At 39.7% G+C, this 19973-nt stretch overlaps 2 protein-coding genes, 1 non-coding gene and 1 pseudogene across 7 annotated transcripts in view; 2 read left to right on the top strand and 2 right to left on the bottom strand.

Moving 5' to 3' along the window:
• The window catches only part of GINM1 (glycoprotein integral membrane 1), a 22017-nt gene extending 7778 nt beyond the window's left edge, over positions 1 to 14239 (top strand). Inside the window, exons 4-8 of one of the 2 annotated variants that reach the window (XM_017505750.1) lie at positions 5870 to 6018; positions 7611 to 7767; positions 8671 to 8801; positions 10503 to 10666; positions 13236 to 14239. In XM_017505750.1, coding sequence (XP_017361239.1) covers positions 5870 to 6018; positions 7611 to 7767; positions 8671 to 8801; positions 10503 to 10666; positions 13236 to 13347 — 713 coding nt within the window. In that variant the 3' untranslated portion in view covers positions 13348 to 14239. Of the gene's footprint in view, positions 1 to 5869; positions 6019 to 7610; positions 7768 to 8667; positions 8802 to 10502; positions 10667 to 13235 lie in introns of both variants that reach the window. The other variant, XM_017505749.1, reaches the window with a different exon arrangement.
• Positions 6363 to 6937, bottom strand: LOC108287386 (annotated as a pseudogene). The gene has a single exon (XR_001818310.1). The product of XR_001818310.1 is annotated as an ATP synthase subunit d, mitochondrial-like (transcript).
• Positions 14240 to 15825: 1586 nt separating the features above from the next.
• Positions 15826 to 15960, top strand: LOC119467865. Its single transcript, XR_005196504.1, has one exon. It is a non-coding gene; the product is annotated as a small nucleolar RNA SNORA2/SNORA34 family (small nucleolar RNA).
• A 104-nt stretch (positions 15961 to 16064) lies between these two features.
• KATNA1 (katanin catalytic subunit A1) overlaps positions 16065 to 19973 on the bottom strand; it is a 41225-nt gene continuing 37316 nt past the window's right edge. For all 3 annotated transcript variants that reach the window (XM_017505745.2, XM_017505748.2, XM_017505747.2), the window contains 4 exons: positions 19374 to 19500; positions 18642 to 18776; positions 18201 to 18327; positions 16065 to 16427 (listed from right to left, as the gene is read on the bottom strand). In XM_017505745.2, the coding sequence (XP_017361234.1) occupies positions 16229 to 16427; positions 18201 to 18327; positions 18642 to 18776; positions 19374 to 19500 (588 nt within the window). In that variant the 3' untranslated portion in view covers positions 16065 to 16228. The remainder of the gene's footprint in view (positions 16428 to 18200; positions 18328 to 18641; positions 18777 to 19373; positions 19501 to 19973) is intronic.

Below are 19973 nucleotides of genomic sequence, written 5' to 3'. Positions count from 1 at the left end.
ATATATATATATATGTACATACACACACACACACACACACACACATCATTGAAGCAGGAAGATCACTTGATCCCAGGAGTTTGAGGCTGCAGTGAGCTATAATTGTGCCACTGCACTCCAGCATGGGTAGCAAGACCCCATCTCTAAAACACACACGCATCATTATCAGTATGTACAATACCATTAATGTGTTGAAAACTCTATTCTTATTTTATATTGGCTACTCTGGCACATTCACTTTTCTCCATGAGATCACCATTGATGAAATTGCATTTTTGGAAGGTTGATATTCATGTAAGAATGTATGTAGAGTCAGGCCATGGTGGCTCTAGCACATCAGGAGGCTGAGGCAAGTGAGCTGCCTGAGCCCAGCATCTGAGACCAGCTCAGGCAACATGGCAAAACCTTGTCTCTGCAAAAAATGCAAAAATTAGCTCGGTATGGTGGTATGTGCCTGTAGTCCCAGCACTCCAGAGAGGTGGAAGGGTTGCCACTATACTCCAGCCTGGGCAACAGAGTGAGACCCTGGCTCAAAAAAAAAAAAAAAAATTGTGCATAAAGGTAGTAAATGGGATAGCAAGAGCCAAGAAAATGAATTGTCTGATTATCTAGTTTTCAGTTTCTTCTACTCTTATGTCAGTCGAACATTTTTTTCTTTTTAACCTTTAAAAATTTTGAGTCGTTTAAAGGTAAGCAGATATGTTACTCTAGAATATACCATATTATTTGAATGAAATAGCAAATATGAGGACTATACATAGGATTTTTATTACCTGTTTTAATGTGCACATTTAAAACAGTACATTTTTCTCTAAGCACTTGTGTCATATACTTGTTTTGTTATAAATATTATTCAGTTAAAAGTATTGCCTACTAATTTATTTTGCTGTTTCCTTGTCTTAATGGTCATTTAGAATTACATCGCTTAATTTCTAAATATTTGGAACTTTTTACTGGTTCCACCTATTATGATCAGAAATATAACTGTGTGATTTTAAGCCTTTGAAATTAATTTATGGCTTTAGCATATGGTTAGATTTATTAAATGTTTCTTTCCATGTGTACTTGAAAATAAATATTTATATGTAATGAGTTGGATACAATAATGTATGCCAGGTGAAGGTTTTAATCATGTTGTTCTGTCTTTTTTGGAATTATTGATTTTTTGTTTGCTTGCTTGCTATATCAATTACTGAGAATAGTATTTTAAAATTTCCACTCTGCGGATTTTGTCTATTCTCTTTTCAGTTCTGTCATTTTGGCTTTACATATTTTCACACAGTAGTACTAAATGCATGTAGATTTAGAACTATATGCTTTTCTGACAGATTGACTCTTTTCATCATTGTATGGCTTCTTTGCCTCTATTGATGTTCTGGCCTTTAAAATCAGCTTTATCTGTGTTTAGCAATAACTGCTTTTTGGTGGGGCAGGAGGGGAGGTGCATTGTTGTGTGGTATGTCTTTCCATTTCTGTTTTTCTGGGTCCTTGTATGTAAGGTAAATATCTCATAAACAGCATGTATTTGTTGTTTTTCCAGTCATTCTGTCAGTCTTTTAGTTGGGATTTTAACTTATTTACATTAATAGAATTACTGATACATTTGGATTTAAATCCTCCTCCTTAATTGTTTCCTCTTTGTCCCAACTGTTTTGTGTTTCTTTTTCTTCCTCTTTTGCCTTCTTCTGGGTTATTTTTGGTTTCATAGTTCCCTTCTATCTTGGTTTTATATAATTTTACTACTCTTTTAGTGGTTACCCTTGCTCTCAGTAAATTAGTACTTCTAATTTACTGGCTGGGCATGGTTGCCCATGCCTGTATTCCCAGCCCTTTGGGAGGCCAAAGCTGGAGGACCGCTTGAGCCTGGGAGTTCGAGATGATCCTGGGCAACACAGGGAAACCCGTGAGCCAGTGTGGTGGTGCAGGCCTGTTTTCCCTGCTACTCAGGAGGCTGAGGCGAAAGGATCCCTTGAGCTCGGGAGATAGTCTGCAGTGAGTTGTGATTGTACCACTGTATTCCATCCTGGGTGACAAAGTAAGACCCTGTCTCAAAAATAAATTTAATAAATAAACTTGTACTTTTATCACTTCCCAAACAATGCAAGAACCTTAGAATACTTAAATTCCATGTATTCCCTTTATGCCTTTGGGCCATTATTATGTATCTCAACTCTTTGTTTTCTTAAACCCAATGTGACATAATTATTGTTGTTTTATGCTTTCCAATATTCATGTATGTTTACCATCATGGCTACCTTTTTCATTGCTCTTTATTCCTTCCTCCCTGTGCTCTCCTCTGTATCATTTGGTTGGAATTTTAAGTTCCAAAATTCTTTCTCCTGTCTCTCTTTCTCTGTATATTCTGCAACTCCTGCCTTGTCTGTACACACATGCATTGTGCCCTCGTTGTCATCTTCCTTTGGCCTAAATAATTCCCTTTAGTATTTCTTTTAGTACAGGTTTGTTAGCAGTGAATGGTCTGAGCTTTTGTTTTTCTGAAAACATCTCTTTGCTTTCATTTTAGAAGGATATGCTGGCTGTGGCAGCATAGCTTAGCATTTTTGTTTTAACACTTAAACACTTCATTTTCTCCCCTGCTGGGTGAGACTGCCAGACGCTTTGTCAAGCTTTTTTGCTTCCCACTTGCTGCTTTCTACTCAGCTTTTCAACTTCTTACCTGTTGGGCTTGGGAGTTGGCAAATGCCTTTGAGGGAAGTCAGGGAGCTCTTTCCTTGGTCCTTCAAGTGCTGGCCATCTTTAGCTTCTGATGCCTCCTTGGACAGATTTGAATGTATATGTGGATGTGTATTTTTTACATCTTTTCTAGCAGTTCTTTGCAAGTGGTTCATTGCAAGAGGGTTGGGGTACTACAAGCTAATCCATGGTAGCTAAGAAAGGAAGTGCTAGTACTATTGAAATAATAATTCTTTTGTTGTTGTATTCACTGGGAAATGGACGTGGATACAGCCTCTCTCCTCTATTATGGCCACCTTTAAGTCATCCCAGTCACTGCACTGAGTTTGTTTCTTTGAAATAAGTGCTCATCTTATCCAGTTACAACAAGAATCTTCAAAACATTAAGTGCAGCAACAACAACAAATCTTCTTTAATTCTTTAAAGAAACTTTTTCTTTAGTTGATGTATTTGTTATTTATTGCATAACAGTTTAACCCAGAAGTCAGTGGCCTAAGACAATATTTATTATTTCATAGTGTCTGTAGGTCGAGAATCTGAGCTTGGCTTTAGTGGAGTCCTGTGGTTCTCAAAAGGGTGCCATCATATCAGGGCTCAGCTGGGAAAAATCTACTTCCCAGCTCATTCATGTGGTTGTTGGCAGGAGTCAATTCCTTCTGAACTCTTGAACAGAGGCCTCAGTTCCTTACCAGATGTTGTCCTCAGTTCCTTGCCACATGAAGTTCCCCATAGAGCATCTCACAATGTGGCAGCTGGCTTCATCATTGAGAGGACAAGAGAGACTGCCAGTAAGAGAAAGTACTAGCAAGACAGAAGTCACAGTCTTAAATAATCTAGTTGTGGAAGTAATATTCCATCACTGTTTGTTACTAACAAGTCACTAGGCTGGGTGCAATGGCTCACACCTGTAATCCCAGCTATTTGAGAGGCTGAGGCTGGAGGATCACTTGAGGCCAGGAGTTCAAGACCAGCCTGGGCAAGATAGCAAGACTTGTCTTTCAAAAGAACAAAAAAAGAAAAGAAAATAGAAGACTCTCATTCATAGATAGATACGTAACTAGTCACTAGGTATAACCCACTTGAGGAAGGAATTACAGAAATGTAAGAATCCTTAGAGGCAAAGGTCATTGAGGGTCATTTTTGAAAGCTGCTTACCACAGTAAGGAAGTCAGAATATGAAGGGCTTTGTTGTTTTTTATTTAATTTTACTCTATATTATAGGTACTGAATGAGGCTCTTCTCACATTGCTATAAAGAAATACCTGAAACTGGGTAATTTATAAAGAAAAGAGGTTTAATTGACTCACGGTTCTGCAGGCTGTATAGGAAACATAGCACCAGCATCTGCTCAACTTCTCAGGAGGCCTCAGGAAGCTTTTACTCATGGTGGGAGGCAAAGGGGAAGCCGGTGTCTCACATGGCAGAGCAGGAGCAAGAGACAGCGAGAGTGGCAGGGGGTGCCATAACACCAAGCCATGAGGGATCTGCCCCCATGGTGCAAACACCTCCCACCAGGCCCCACCTTCAACATTGGGAATTACATCTCAACATGAGATTTGCAGGGAACATCCAAACTATATCAGGCACCAAATTTGCAGGCTAAAGAATCGCCACTTGGGTGTATTTATATGACTGCATTTTCTCACCCATTGAGTCTCCTGTACCCTGGTCTTTGGGCTTATGGACATGCTGACACAGTGCCTGCCATTCCATGAGGGAGATCCACGGGTGTTAGTGGTCAGTTGAAACGTGGGAATGGACCATGAGAGAGGGGGTACTTTTCACAGTGGTGTCTTTCAAAGGGCGTGAAGAATTAGGCACACTAGAGAGAGGAGCAGCAAGGGGCCAGACGAGGAGCCTGAGGACGACCAGTCAGAGGACAGGGAGCCACACAGGAGTGCCACTGAAGGTGTATGAGCAGGAGGCTGTGGAGTGAAGACCATCTCACAGTGAGATGAACCTGACACTGTTGTCTGAATGGTTTGGAAGGGGAGGGGCCAAAGAAGGGAAGAATAGGTAGGTACATCTTATAATAGTAAGTGCTTAGTGAACTAGATATTGAGATATTCCAGATAAAGGAAATAGCCCTGTAAATGCACAGAATCAGATTAAACAGCTGGGTGTGCATTCAGATTGTACATCTGGGTTCGTTTGGCCCTTTGAGGGATAGAAACAAAATGTTCCATCTGCGGCAGTTGCATTGACGTATGTTGCTTAATCTTTTTTTATAGCACTTTCTACCTTAATAGAGTAGCCACTGGCTCTATAAACCAGCTGTAGCTACTACACCCCATTTCTGCTGGAGCGGGAATAGGGGTTTTCTAGCTAGAGAAGAACATGGCTAATAGCTAGTCCTACCCCATTATACATTACCAGGGAGAAACGACAGGCCTCCCCCACCCTCTTTCCCCATTCCTGCTTTCTCTAACAGTAATGAGTCACTTATCCGGGAAAGGATTGAGAAAAAAACTCAGTGTTCATACTGCTCGGGCCTCTTGAGGATGAATGAATGGATGTATGTATGTGCTTATTGTGTTAAAACATGGGATTGACTGTGTCTTCTGGCTGGCTTTATAGTTATGCCATGGTGGTTCCTCCTTGCCGACTGTGTAAAAGAATAGGAAAGATGGGCCGGGCATGGTGGCTCATGCCTGTAATCTCAACACTTTGGGAGGCCGAGGTGGGTGAATCTCTTGAGGTCAGAAGTTCAAGACCAGCCTGGTCAATATGGTGAAACATGTTTCTACTAAAAATACGAAAAATCAGCTGGATGTGGTTGTGCAAGCCTGTAATCCCAACTACTCCAGAGGCAGAGGCAGGAGAATCCCTTGAACCCAGGAGGCGAAGGTTGCCATGAGCCGGGATCGTGCTGCTGCGCTCCAGCCTGGGCGACAGAGCAAGACTCCACCTCAGAAAGAAAAGGATAGAAAAGATGTTGCTAGTGTAGTATTTCATACAAGCCTAAAGATAACCCATTTTATAATGTAATGATTTGTCAGATTGTCTTTGTTTTTAATAAATCGGAAACATCATTGAGATCAGGGATGAAGAAAGCCAAAGAAATTGGTTTATGACTGTCTTGTTCCATGTAAATGTCATCAAAGTAATCAAACTTCAGTAACAGATTTGCAGGTAAATTTTTGTTTAAAGCTGTCACTACTTTTTTTTTTTATAGTGAATGAAAATCTTGAAAATTCTGAGGAAAAAGAATATTTTGGAATTGCCAGTGTAAGGATTTTAGTTCATGAGTGGCCTATGACGTCTGGTTCCAGTTTGCAACTAATTGTCATTCAGGAAGAGGTAGTAGAGATTGATGGAAAACAAGTAAGATTAATGTGTTTATTAATTGGGAATTAAATTATAAAGATTTGAATTTGTGTTAGGTATTACGTGTGTGTTCAGTTATTTTGTTTCTGACTTGATAAGGAAAGTGCCTGATGTTGCCAGTATTCAGTTATTTAGAATTTTTGTATATTTAGCATTTGAAATGTATTTTTAAAATTTCACGTGTTCGTACATGTTTATATCACTTTAAAATGTATGGACATTATTAGATAGAAAGCAAGCAAAAAGATTCAGTTTGGCTCATAGTTCTGCTACCATTTCCTCTATGGTAAATGAAGTCTCTGTGTGTAAATGAAGTAGAATCGAGTTTTTTTTTATATATATATAATTACTTTTATTTTTAATGTCCAGAATGTGTAATATAAGGGCCAGAGCCTCCTCCTGGACTCAATTTTATAAATTCTCAATTGGTTGGTGAGGCCAATAGGGATACTTTTGCTTGTCTAATTTGTTTTCTGGGAAAGCTTCGTTCAAGTCCTCAATGGTCATCTGTTCAAATGGAATTAAGTTCTTATACTTCTCCATCTGTTTCTCATATTCTACAACCCTGGCCTTTGAGAGAGACACCCACTCAGCACAAGACTTCACATCTTCTTTTTCTTCAGCATCCACCAGGGCAGTATATGGATCCTCTGGTATAGGAACCTTCAGGGCATTAAACTTCTTCTCACAGTCATCCACCAAGCCTGCCTTGGCCACATTGGCCTTGTAGTAAGCCCAGTCAATAGATGGTGGATTCTCAGGTAAAGCAGCCAACCTGGAGGTGAGGATCTCATTCCAGGATTTCAGGGAATTAGTAATGAATGGCCTTTTGGTTTTGGGGTATGATCTCCCAAAAAGCTATCCAGTCAATGGTTTTTAGAGCAAGTTTTCACCCAGCCATCTTGGGATCCTTCACCAACCCCAGCTGCCTGTCGTCCACAGTAGCAAGTAACTTTTTTTTAAGAGATGGGGTGTTACCATGTTGGCCAGGCTAGTCTCGAACTCCTGACCTCAGGTGATCCACCCATCTCAGCCTCCAAAAGTGCCAGGATTACAGGTGTGAGCCACCACGCCCAGCCTAGAATCAAAATTAAGCTTATAATAGTGTTAAAGCAGACCGGAATATTATTAAAGTTGCAAGTTAAGTGCCCCAAAGTGGGAGTAGGAGGAAATAAAGAATAACTGTCAACCAGGCGCAGTGGCTGGGAAGCACTTTGGGAAGCCGAGGTGGGCGGATCACCTGAGATCAGGAGTTTGAACCAGCCTGACCAACATGGAGAAACCCTGTCTCTACTAAAAATGCAAAATTAACCGGGCGTAGTGGTGCGTGCCTGTAATCCCAGCTATTCAGGAGGCTTGAGGCACTAGAATCACTTGAACCTGGAAAGTGGAGGTTGCCGTGAGCTGAGATTGCATCATTGCACTCCAGCCTGGGCAACAAGAACGAAACTCTATCCCAAAAAAACAAAAAGGAGTAATTGTCTGAATAGGACATGTGTTTTAGCTACATAAATCTGGGAGGAAACTTTGCTTTTAAATTTTTATGGGGCTGTGCCACTATTTAAAATAAATCATATTTTCTGTCATAGGTTCAACAAAAGGATGTGACTGAAGTTGATATTTTAGTTAAGAACCAGAGAATACTCAGACATTCAAACTATACCCTCCCTTTGGAAGAAAGCATGCTCTACTCTATTTCTCGAGACAGTGACATTTTATTTACCCTCCCTAACCTCTCCAAAAAAGGTAACTTAAAAGACCCATTATTTAAAGTATTAGGGAGATTATTTAGTTGGTAGCTTTATATACTCTTGAACTTTGTTATTTTTTTACACTAGTTTCAAAAGTTGCTATTTATCTTTAATAGTTAATATGTTTGGAAATGAGTTTCTTTAAAAATGCTTCATAACATGTATTGCTTCATATGTCCATTTAAGGACTTTAGGACTCTATTTGAGCCTTAGTAGAATGTGATCAGTACTGGTTGCATAGTAACATTTCTCAGTAATTATCCACTCTTACTCTGAATATTGATCACAAAATATGTAATAAGACTATTTTGAAGGTTCATTCAGAGGAAGAACTATTCATTTTTTCACTGAAACATAGAACTTCTAAAATTTTGGCTTTTTTTTTTTTGAGGTGGAATCTTACTTTGTTGCCCAGGCTGGAATGCAGTGGTGCAATCTCGGCTCACTGCACCTCCACCTCCCATCAAGAGATTCTCCTGCCTCAGCTTCCCAAAATAACTGGGATTACAGGCGCCTGCCACCACACCTGGCTAATTTTTGTATTTTTAGTAGAGATGGGGTTTCACCATGCTGACCAGGCTGGTCTCGAACTCCTAACCTTAGGTAATCTGCCTACCTTGGCCTCCCAAAGTGCTGGCATTATAGGCGTAAGCCACCACACCCAGCCTAAAATTTTGGCTTTCTATGTGACAGAATCATAACTGCTTTATCTCTTTATACATATCTTAGTTTATAGCTCTCTTCTGGCATTTAAATCAGTGAACACTTAAATGTGTTAGTTTTTTATCCCATGGTAAAATGTATGTTCTTACTATCCTAAGTGTTATTGGTATAGTAATCCTAAGACTAGTAGGAAAGACACCAGCCTTTTGGTTATGTTGCTCTTCCCCCTCAGTAGAAAGTGTTAGTTCACTGCAGACCACCAGCCAGTATCTTGTCAGGAATGTGGAAACCACTGTAGATGAAGATGTTTTACCTGGCAAGTTACCTGAAACTCCTCTCAGAGCAGAGCCTCCATCTTCATATAAGGTAAAATCAAGTATTTGGTGTTACATTTATTTGGTGTTATCATAAGCATTCATGGTTATGGTGAAGAAAATAGATCCTAGCATTTAAAATGAAGTGGAAATGAAGAATGGAACCATGCAGCATTGGTGGTAATGGACTCATCTTGGTCTTAATATGATATTTTTAGGTATTCCTGTTTTCTTCTTCAACCTTCGTTTAATAATATTGTAGTCATGATCATTATTATGAAGGTGCTGGGTTTCATTTGGTTGGAATTGTAAATTCCACAGTTCTTTCTCATATTCAGATTTCTGTGTTTATTCTGTACCCGCTACCTTGCGTACACACGCGTGCATAGTGCCCTCAGGATCTTGCCCCGTGATTCAGCTCAGGTGGTTAAGAATATACTTCCTGGAGTCAGCCTGCCCAGGCTTGAAACCTGGTTCTGCCACTGACTAGTTGTGTGATCTTGAACAAATTCTTTTTATTTTTTTTTCCTTTGAGGTGGAGTCTCTCTCTGTTGCCCAGACTGGAGTGCAGTGGTACAATCTTGGCTCACTCCTCTCCCTCCTGGGTTCAAGTGATTCTCCTGCCTCAGCCTCCCAAGTAGCTGGAATTACAGGCATGCCCCACCACACCCAGCTTATTTTGTATTTTTAGTAGAGACAGGGTTTCACTGTCTTGGCCAGGCTGGTCTCAAACTCCTGTACCTCAAGTGATCCACTCACCTTGTCCTCCCAAAGTGCTGTGATTACAGGCGTCAGCCACTGTGCCCAGCCTTGAACAAATTCTTAACCTCTCTAACATCAGTTTCTTTATCTGTACAGTGGGGCACCCACTTAATAGTAGTGTAAAGTAGTATCTAAAAAGTTGTTAGGAGGATTAAATAATATGGGTACTACATATAAATACAAATTGGCACCTACTAATTTCTTGTATGTTACCTGTGACATTTATACTGTGTACTAGGAAGATATTCATGGGTTCAGAGAGTATCCTGAGATCTCTCTGTATATTAAGTAGGCCCCTACCCAAAATTCATTTTAAATGAGCTGGGTCTGTGGTTGGTCTTAAAGGAGTAGCAGTTCTCACTGAAGGTCAGGATGCATATTTGGGGTCACTTCAGCAGTCTGGACTGTAGCACCCTCACCCTGTCTACCTCACCTCCCTTAGCAGGTCAGCCCCAGAGCAGACTGTCTTCATAGCCTATGCCATCAGTGCCCACCTTAGGTTCTCTTCTCGCTCTTCAAGCATAGAAACATGTTTTGTACACAGTGAGCTTCCCATCTGTTCTAAAAGCTACTGATACATTTGTTTTTCTCTTCTTTCTCTTGTGCTCTAGGCACTGGAAACAGGTAGTTGATGCTGCTTTATTTAGTTTGTAATGGACTAGCCTAACGATTCTCTTCTCAATTAGCAATTATTTTCACTTGATTTGTAATTAGAAAACAATATAAATAATTTTAAAGGCTATTAACATGTTTGTGCTTATATTGTTAGAACATACTTTTTAAAATTGTAAGTAACTTTAGGTACATTCGAAAATAAAATGCACCATTTAAAATACACAGTTAGTTTTGACAAATGTAGTCACCCATGTAACTACCACCACAATCAAAATACAGAATACTTTTACCATCCCAAAGCTAAAACATTAAAAAATGAAAGTTTATCCTTAGAGCTCGATGCAACTTGCTTATCTAATTGAAACTCCTTTTTCAGGTAATGTGTCAGTGGATGGAAAAGCTTAGAAAAGATCTGTGTAGGTTCTGGAGCAGTGTTTTCCCAGTGTTCTTTCAGTTTTTGAACATCATGGTGGTTGGAATTACAGGAGCAGCTGTGGTAATAACCATGTTAAAGGTGCTTTTCCCAGTTTCTGAATACAAGTAAGTATTTCCTATTTTTGAAATGTTAGTATTTTTAATGATTAAAAAGTGAGACATATTTGCTATGTTTTTGAGTAGAAAATATAAAAATTAGAAAGGGTAAGACAAATGGGAGGGAAAATAACAACTGCTGTTCTTCTAGCCCATCTTCCAATGTTAGCAAAATTGAAACACATTTATTGAATACCTATTGTGATCTAGACATTCTTAGAGATTCAGATGTAAGATAAATTCTGCTCTGTAAGAACTTAAAATCTAGTAGGAGAGGAAGGAAACAAATATGTGTAATGGAAAATTCAATTGTATGATCAGAGATGAACAAAACCAGAGGACTTCATGATGTATTTTCAACCCCAGAGTATCAGTTTAAAATGTAGTTAATTTCAGTAGATAAGCAGCATATTCATTGCAGCATTGTTTGTAAAAGAAAATAGGCTGGGTGCAGTGGCTCACGCCTGTAATCCCAGCACTTTGGGAGGCCGAGGTGGGCAGATCACAAGGTCAAGAGATCAAGATGATCCTGGCCAGCATGGTGAAACCCCATCTCTACTAAAAATATAACTCCTAGGTTCAAGCAATTCTTATGCCTCAGCCTCCCGAGTAGCTGAGACTACAGGTACCTGCCACCATACCTGGCCAACTTTTGTATTTTTAGTAGAGATATGTTTTACCAGGTTGGCCTTGAACTCCTGACCTCAAGTGATCCACCACCCACCCCCTTTGGCTTCCCAAAGTGCTGGGACTGCCCTTTGGGAAGCCAAGGGTGGGGTGGATCACTTGAGGTCAGGAGTTCGAGAGCCACTGTGCCTGGCCTAAGCTTCTGTGCCCAGCCATTTTTTAAAAAACATTTTTATTTTGTGTAGAGACAGGATCTCACTATGTTGCCCATGCTGGACTTCTTGGGCCCAAGCAGTCGTCCTGCCTTGGCCTCCAAAGGTACTGGAATTTCTAAGGGCATGAGCCACTATGCCTAGCATTATATTTTCTTAAAATTTATTTATTTTTGAGACAGTGTCTCGCTCTGTTGCCCAGGCTGAGTGCAGTGACGCAATCTCTGCTCACTGCAGTCTCCACCTCCTGGGTTCAATTGATTCTCCTGCCTCAGCATCCCAAGTAGCTGGTGCTACAGGCGTGCATCACCACAGCCAGCTAATTTTTGTATTTTTAGTAGAGCCAGGGTTTCACCATGTTGGCCAGGTCCGTTTCGAACTCCTGACCTCAGGCAATTCACCCACCTCAGCCTTCCAAAGTGTTGGGATGAGCCACTGCGCTTGGCCAAAATTTATTTTTTAGCATTACTTTTGTGTATACTTTTTACTCTAGAGTTATTTTGTTTTCCAACAGAGGCCATTTTTCCATTAGTAATTTCTCATTGACGTAGAATATTACCTTATTATAAACTAAATTTCCATATATGCTAGTCTTTTTGTGGACTTTTTTCTGTCCCAGTGATCTATTTGTCTATCCCTGTGTCAGTAGAACAGTTTTAATTACTATCATTTTTTGTTTTTGAGACAGGGTATCACTTTGTCACCCAGGCTGCATTGCAGTGGCATGATCTTGGCTCACTGCAACCTCCGCCTCCCGGGTTCAAGCGATCCTTGCGATTCGGCCTCCCGAATAGCTGGGACTGCAGGTGTGTGCCACCACACCCAGCTAATTTTTTCCATTTTTAGTAAAGATGGGATTTCGCCACTTTGCCCAGGCTGGTCTCAAACTACTGGGCTCAAGCGATCTGCCTGCCTTGGCCTCCCAAAGTGCTAAGATTACAGGCGTGAGCCCCCACACCTGGCCTACTGTCATGTGTTAATAAAACCTTTAAGAGCTAGTTAAGGCAACTTTCTCTTCTCCCCCTTGTTCTTTTGAAAAAAATATATGGCTATTCTTGCAGTTACTTTCCTGGGAACTTTAGAATCTATTTGGTTCTGTAAACAAACAACTAACCTCTGTTGATGTTCTTAGAATAACACCAAATTTACAATATTGGGTCCTAAATTGAATCCAAAGATGTACTCTCTGGTCAGGGATTTTAAGTGACAAAAAGAGAAACACTATCTAAAGACTTAAGGTTGGCCAGGCACGGTGGCTCATGCCTGTAATCCTAGCACTTTGGGAGGCCTAGGTGGGTGGATCACCTGAGGTCAGGAGTTCAAGACCAGCCTGGCCATCATGATGAAACCTCATCTTTATTTAAAAAAAAAAAAAGAAAAAAGAAAAAAAAAAGACCTAAGGTCGTATTCTGGTGATGAGCATTGTTTAGAAAGGTTCTTAGGCTTAGTCTTTTTGCTCAGCCTAGGTGTATCTAGGAACCTCACTCCACCCTGGAGATCTATACTTACCCTATTCTTCCCTAAAATAGGAAGTAATGAACTTCCTTGATGCCCTTCTATTCTCTCAGCTAGTTTGGTTAAAGTGACTTTGGGCTCATAGTTTGTACAACCACTATGAATTTTTAAATAGAAGGTAGCAAAAGCACCTAACTTTAGGTATGTATTATAACTTTGAAGTAGCCTTATCTCACTAACAAACTACAGGCAGAAGAAACACTTAATTTCACTTTCTATTTCAGAGGAATTCTTCAGTTGGATAAAGTGAATGTCATACCTGTGACGGCTGTCAACTTATATCCAGATGGTCTTGAGAAAACAGCTGAAAACCTTGAAGATAGAACATGTATTTAAAATCCCATCTCATATCATGGACACTGAATTAGTCTATTGCCTCCAAATTTGCCAGTTGAATATAATTTTCTTTAAATTGTTAAGAATCAGTTTATATACTAGAGAAATTGCTAAACTTCTAAGACTGCCTGAAAATTGACCTTTACAGTGCCAAGCTAAAGTTTACCTTATTCTCGACCAGGCGCAGTGGCTCACACCTATAATCCCAGCACTTTTGGGAGGCCAAGGCGGGCAGATCACGAGATCAGGAGATCAAGACGATCCTGGCCAACATGGTGAAAGCCCATCTCTACTAAATACAAAAATTACCGGGCATGGCAGCTCGTGCCTGTAGCCCCAGCTACTCGGGAGGCTGAGGCAGAATTGCTTGAACCTGGGAGGCTGAGGCTGCAGTGAGCTGAGATTGCGCCATTGCACTCTAGTCAAGGTGACAGAGCAAGACTCTCTCAAAAAAAAAAAAAAAAAAAGTTTACCTTATTCTCTAAAAGGGCTGGCTATTCATATGATGAATTGTGAAGGAAAACTTAAAGTGGAAGATAAGACATGTGAAGAGACTTCGAAATTACCAAAAGGAAAAAAAAGGCCAGACAAAATCTCTTGTGCCAGGAACTTTTCAAGGTGCCTTTGTTAAGGAAATTATATCCACTTAATTAATATATAAGACTTTATGAAAAGCACTTTATAAAATTCTAATTTAAAAGCTCAAGAACTTAACACTTATTTTTTTATTCAGTACAATGTGCCTTTATATTGTGAGACTCAGTATAAAATCCCTGCAGCATATCATGATTTGACTGTATCCTGTACCAAGACTACTTACCTTGAATGGTCCAAGATTTAAAAGTAGTATGAAATGTTCTCACTCTAAAATAAACTTTATTTGAGGAAAAAAGTATAGCCGTTTTGGTTACACTGGTATAAAACCTTTACCCAGGTAAGAATGGCCGAGATGCAGGAATAGGTTTACTTTCATTTACACTGGCTGAAACCATGGCTCAAATCAAATGAGTCCATTGATACCATGAATTAGACTGTGCCCTTGTTCTTGTGGTTCTAGATATAGTGCTGTTTACCCTACAAGTGTTTTATTACCTTTTTAACCCTCACTCATATTGACATATTAATATTTTACAATGTGACCTAATACATACAATTATGTGATACTTTCTGTTGTTTCATTTAAAAAATTTTTTTACTACAGCCCATCATTTGAAAACATTGTCCAAGAAAGTAACGGTTTTTTTGTTTTTGAGACAGAGTTTTGCTCACTGCCCAGGCTGGAGTGCAATGGCACAATCTCAGCTCACTGTAACCTCCGCCTCCCAGGTTCAAGCGATTCTCCTGCCCCAGCTGCCTGACTAGCTTGGATTACAGCCACCCACCACCATGTCCAGCTAATTTTTAGTAGAGACTGGGTTTCACTGTGTCGGCCAGGCTGGTCTCAAACTCCTGACCTCAGGTGATCCAACCACCTAGGTCTCCCAAAGTGTTGGGATTATAGGCATGAGCTACCGCACCCAGCCATGATTGTTTTTTTGAGACCACTTTATATTTAGGCCAAATAGATACGTGTGTGGTAGGGGTGGAGAGGATGACAAATAGTAGAATGAAGGAGTGATGTTTCATTTTACCAGACTTTAATTATTACATTGCATGGAGTTCTATTATTCCTACCCTCATATTGCTGAAAAAAATATCCTGCAACTTATAATTTGATCCTAGAGTTACCAGCTAGTAACACTTTTTCTTTACACCCTTTTTCTTTCCCTAAGTTATTAGCACCAGTTCTAACTCCAAACGATGACATAATCTTATTTTATCTAGTGTCCGTAAGCTTACGGATTTTAGTGAAGAAGAAAATAGGAGGCTTTGCAGTTAGCAGATCCCTATCCTGGCTTGTCTTTCTCAGTAAGACTTGGGACCATAGCAAGGTCCACAGTCTCCTGAAGCTGTTTTCTATGGCTGGGATAATGTAGTAAGTTATTTTCTTCTAAGTAGTCACACATGGAAATCTTATCTAAAATTTTATACCATTAAATTTTATTTCACTTACTAACTTAAACCATTAACTATCATTGTAGCCATGTTTAGTATGCATGAGTTAATGAGTGAGTTTGATTAGAGGTTTGGAAATGCCTGTTTGCCTGTAGTGCAGTCTCTTATGTAGACAAAATAAAAGTCAGGTAAGACTTATTTTTTCTTTTAAAATGCAAAGTAAAATGTGTCTTTAAAACTCTCCCAGGAAGAGAAGGGAAGCTACCATAACACTAAGTGAGAAGGAAGATATATTGGGCCTGGCTTATGTTTTAATTAGGTACTTGTGTAAAAATGTTGAGGGATTTTCAGTTATCCACTGGCATCTAGAGGCAGCGGGTAAAGTTAACTGGAGCTAGAGCCAATCTTATTCTCCCTAGAAGGAGTAAGAGCAGCAAAGGAGAGAAGATGCTAAATTAGAAGTACATATAAAGACAGCTTTCCTAGGCCCTGAATCAAGACAGGTGGTGGTTTGCCATTGGAGCTGTTGGTTTCAAGTAAGAGCCAAGATTGATGTCTTTCTTACGGTCCGTTGGCTAATCCTAATGTGAATGGCCAATTTAGTTGGAAGAAACAGTCTTGAAAAAAATAGAAAAAGCAAAGAAGAAAAGAAAAGACATTCCAAGCTAAGTAACATTTGTGGTTAGTGAGATAGAAATCTGGTTATGCTAAAGTAAAACAGATTTTCAGCTTAAAAATATTGCCTTTATTCAGAATCATAAGGGTTTAAAAAAATCTTACCATTATGCAAGTTTAAAAAAATATAGCACTCAGTGCAATGAATTACTACATTTAATTAGTAATTAAAACACATAAGGCACATTTCTCACAGTTTACATGTGAGAATTTAGCATGATCCAAACTCAAATATCCACTTCTCGTATCTCTCAATATCTGCAGCAGACACTGACTTAGAAACCTTTTTTAAAGCCATTTCGAAATCCTCCATGGTTGTAGGCATGTGCATTTCTTCTTTGGAAAGATTGCGGATTTCCTCTGGAGTCAAACCTTCAATGCGCCTTCTCATTGCCATCAAGGACGCATCCCTAGGTTTTAAGTTAAAAACAACAACAACAAAAACAACACACAAAGTGTTACTTTGGTTAAATGAAAACCTGTTAATAGAAAAATTTTCAGTGGATCTGTTGTAGCATTCTCTGTGTTATACACATATATATTTAGTATTGCATAGAAGCTTGTTGGAATCCAAAGCCTGTTGTTTTTTTTTAAGCAGTTAAATCTTCTATGATGAAATAGAATGCTAATCAATCTAATACTGAATATAAAACCCCAGAAAAAGTAAAAGGGGTGTTAAAGAAGCTAGCAATTAGTTTCATTATAAGTATTCAATAAAATGAATTAGTATCACAGAGTCAGAAGAGAACCAATTAACAAGAAAATTAAATATTTTCTCCATGTAGAGGAAAAGCTAGGTAAGTTCAGTGTTTTCTCCTTTTCTCCTCTATTTGTACTTTTTAAAAAAACACACACATTCAGATACCTCTTTCCTTTGACCAAGTTTCATCCTTAGTAGCAGCCACCATTTATGCAAAGGGACAGCAATATAGTTGCTTGATGTATACAGGTTAGTTTTAATCCTCAGAACTCTGTGGTGTGCTCACTTCAGAGATGAGGAAATGAGCACAGTCAAGCCTTGGTTAATTATCTCCACTAACACTTAGATTAGGACAAAACGTGGTCGAACCAGCTGGATTAAAGACAAAGTCTTTTTTTCTTTTTACTGGTATTCCTATCACATTTAGAATAAGTTCACTGTGAATGAGACTGTACTCAGCATATACCAAGTCAAATATTTCACGATCATTTCCTATTTTAATTATAGTGAACAAAAGGTACCAATTATTTTTTAAATCCAAGACAATTATTGATTTTCCGTTTTGCACAAATTATCCTAACATTAGCTTCTTGAACTTTTAGCTTTCAAATGAACTGTAGACTCTTCACTAACATGAAAGATGCCCAGATAGCTTACCAGCACCTGCTAACACCAACAAAACCAGAATTTGTGACTGACTACAAAATATAATGTGGGACTGGGCACAGTGGCTCATGCTTGTAATCCCAGCACTTTGGGAGGCCGAGGCAGGTGGATAACTTGAGGTCAGGAGTTCAAGACCAGCCTGGCCAATACAGTGAAACCCCATCTCCACTAAAAATAAAAAAATTAGTGGTGTGGTGGCACGTGCCTGTAATCCCAGCTACTTGTGAGGCTAAGGCACAAGAATCACTTGAACCCAGGAGGCAGAGGTTGCAGTGAGCTTAGATCACGCCACTGCACTCCAGCCTGGGTGAAAGCGAGAGTCCATCTCAAAAAAGGAAAGAAAAAAACACTGTAATGTGGGTCTTGAGATTCATCTTTTTTTTTTTGACACAGGGTCTTGCTCTGTTGCCCAGGCTGGGGTGCGATGGCACAATCATGGGTTGCTGCAGCCTCAAACTCCTGGGCTTAACCACAGGTGGGCACCACCATGCCCGGCTAATTTTTAAAAATTTTTCATGGAGATGTTGCCCAGGCCAGTCAAATTCCTGGGCTCAAGTGATCTCTCGCTTGGCCTCTCAAGGTGCTGAGATTACAGGTGTGAGCCACTGAGCCTAGCATATTGATCTAAATTCAGCATAAGAACGTCACCTCAGAGGATCACTTGAGCCTAGGAGTTTCAGGCTGTAGTGAGCTGTGACTGCGGCTCTACTCCGCAGTTTGGGCAACAGAGCGAGACTGTCTCAAAAACCAAAAAAACTTATTATTAGTTTATGCCTACAAAAACCTGTGCTCCCATAACTTCCATAATAATGCATACCTGCACACGTTGGTAATATCCGCACCTGAATAACCTTCCATGTTTTCTGCTATACTTGCAAGGTCAACATCATCAGCCAATTCCAGCTCACGTAGACTTATTCGTAAAAGCTCCTCCCTGCCTTTTGCTAATGGTGGAAACAAATTTCAAAATTAAGCCTATGGCATAAACATAGTATACTGTTGTCTCGAATCTTTTTGTGTGTGAGTTGTTTTCCAGTAAGAATTGGATCTCTAAGATCATTTCTTAATTCAAGAGCCATTCTTTACTTTTTAATTGCCTACTATTTAATATTAAGGCATATAGCCAAACTAGTACTGTAAGGGGAAGATACTCCTCATGTGTATCTTCCGGAAAGTTAGTAAATACCAAATTTTTAATTCTCTAAACAAAACTACTTGAAAGTTAACAGACTTCCTAACACGATTTAAAGGAAGATACCTGATGGCAAAGGAATATAGATTCGTTTCTCAAGACGTCGTCTTAAAGCCTCATCTATATCCCAGGGAAAATTAGTAGCTGCCAGAACCATAACCATTTTGGAGGGGTCATCATTTTCAGAAGCACCTCCAACACCTAAAATAAAGGTAAGGAGAGAGTGAAAAAGATACTAAGTTGGATTATACCAAATAAAGCTCAGCTATTTAAAGATCATCAAATATTTAGCACGACAATAAAAGGTGGCATAGTCTTCAAGCCCCCTTAAGACTTAGAAAGGTAACTGGTACATACATAATTTTGTAATCCAAAGAAAATAAGTTCTGTAATATGCAAACATGACTCAAAATAGATTTAATCAAAAAACCAGCTCAACTACTTAACAATTTTAAATCTTTATCAAAGCGTATGTAAACTCTAAGGCCAATTTATCTGCATTTCTTTCTATTTCAATTTCATTGCTAAAGTAAGATAGTTGTATGTACCAAAAGAAAGTTGTATATACCCTGTGAGTGGCCATTATTTCTGACTTGTCACCACTGTCAGTGTACCAGATCTATTACTATCAATCTCAGGAACTCCTTGCCACCCCCTCTAGTCCATCTGAAGTTATGAATACCTATTTAAAGCCTTGGATTTAGCACTATGAGTAAAGCTTGACCCACTGGAGCTGGAGATGCCACACCTAACCACCTCTTGCCCCAGGTCAACTCATGCTAAACACATCATGGATACCATCCATTTGAACCAGCAGCTCTGCTTTCACCCTTCTGCTTGCTTCATGTTCTTCAGAAGTCCCTCGGCGACTACAAATGGAGTCTATCTCATCAATAAATATGGTGGCTGGAGAATAAAACCGAGCCTAAAGGAAGAAACCATGCAATACCAAGCTATTATTTCATTTTAAAATAATCTATAGGTTAGCAATCAGAAAATAGCTGAGGGAGGCTGGGCACAGTGGCTCACGCCTGTAATCCCAGCACTTTGGGAGGCCAAGGTGGGCAGATCGTTTGAGGTCGGGAGTTTGAGACCAGCCTGATCAACATGGAGAAACCCCCTCTCCATTAAAAATATAAAATTAGCCAGGCATGATAGCGCATCCCTGAAATTCCCAACTACTCAGAAGGCTGAGGCAGGAGAATCACTTGAACCCAGAGGCAGAGGTTGTAGTGAACCAAGATAGCACCATTACACCCCAGCCTGGGCAGCAAAAGCAAAACTCCATCTCAAAACAAAAAAAAAAGGCCGGGCGCGGTGGCTCAAGCCTGTAATCCCAGCACTGTGGGAGGCCGAGGCGGGTGGATCACGAGGTCAAGAGATCGAGACCATCCTGGT

Source organism: Cebus imitator, unplaced genomic scaffold (genome assembly GCF_001604975.1).
Source record: "Cebus imitator isolate Cc_AM_T3 unplaced genomic scaffold, Cebus_imitator-1.0 Scaffold341, whole genome shotgun sequence".
In the NCBI taxonomy this organism is placed as follows: domain Eukaryota; kingdom Metazoa; phylum Chordata; class Mammalia; order Primates; family Cebidae; genus Cebus; species Cebus imitator.
The sequence above is the reverse complement of the archived record's forward strand: the minus strand, read 5'-3'. Positions and strand labels throughout refer to the sequence as shown.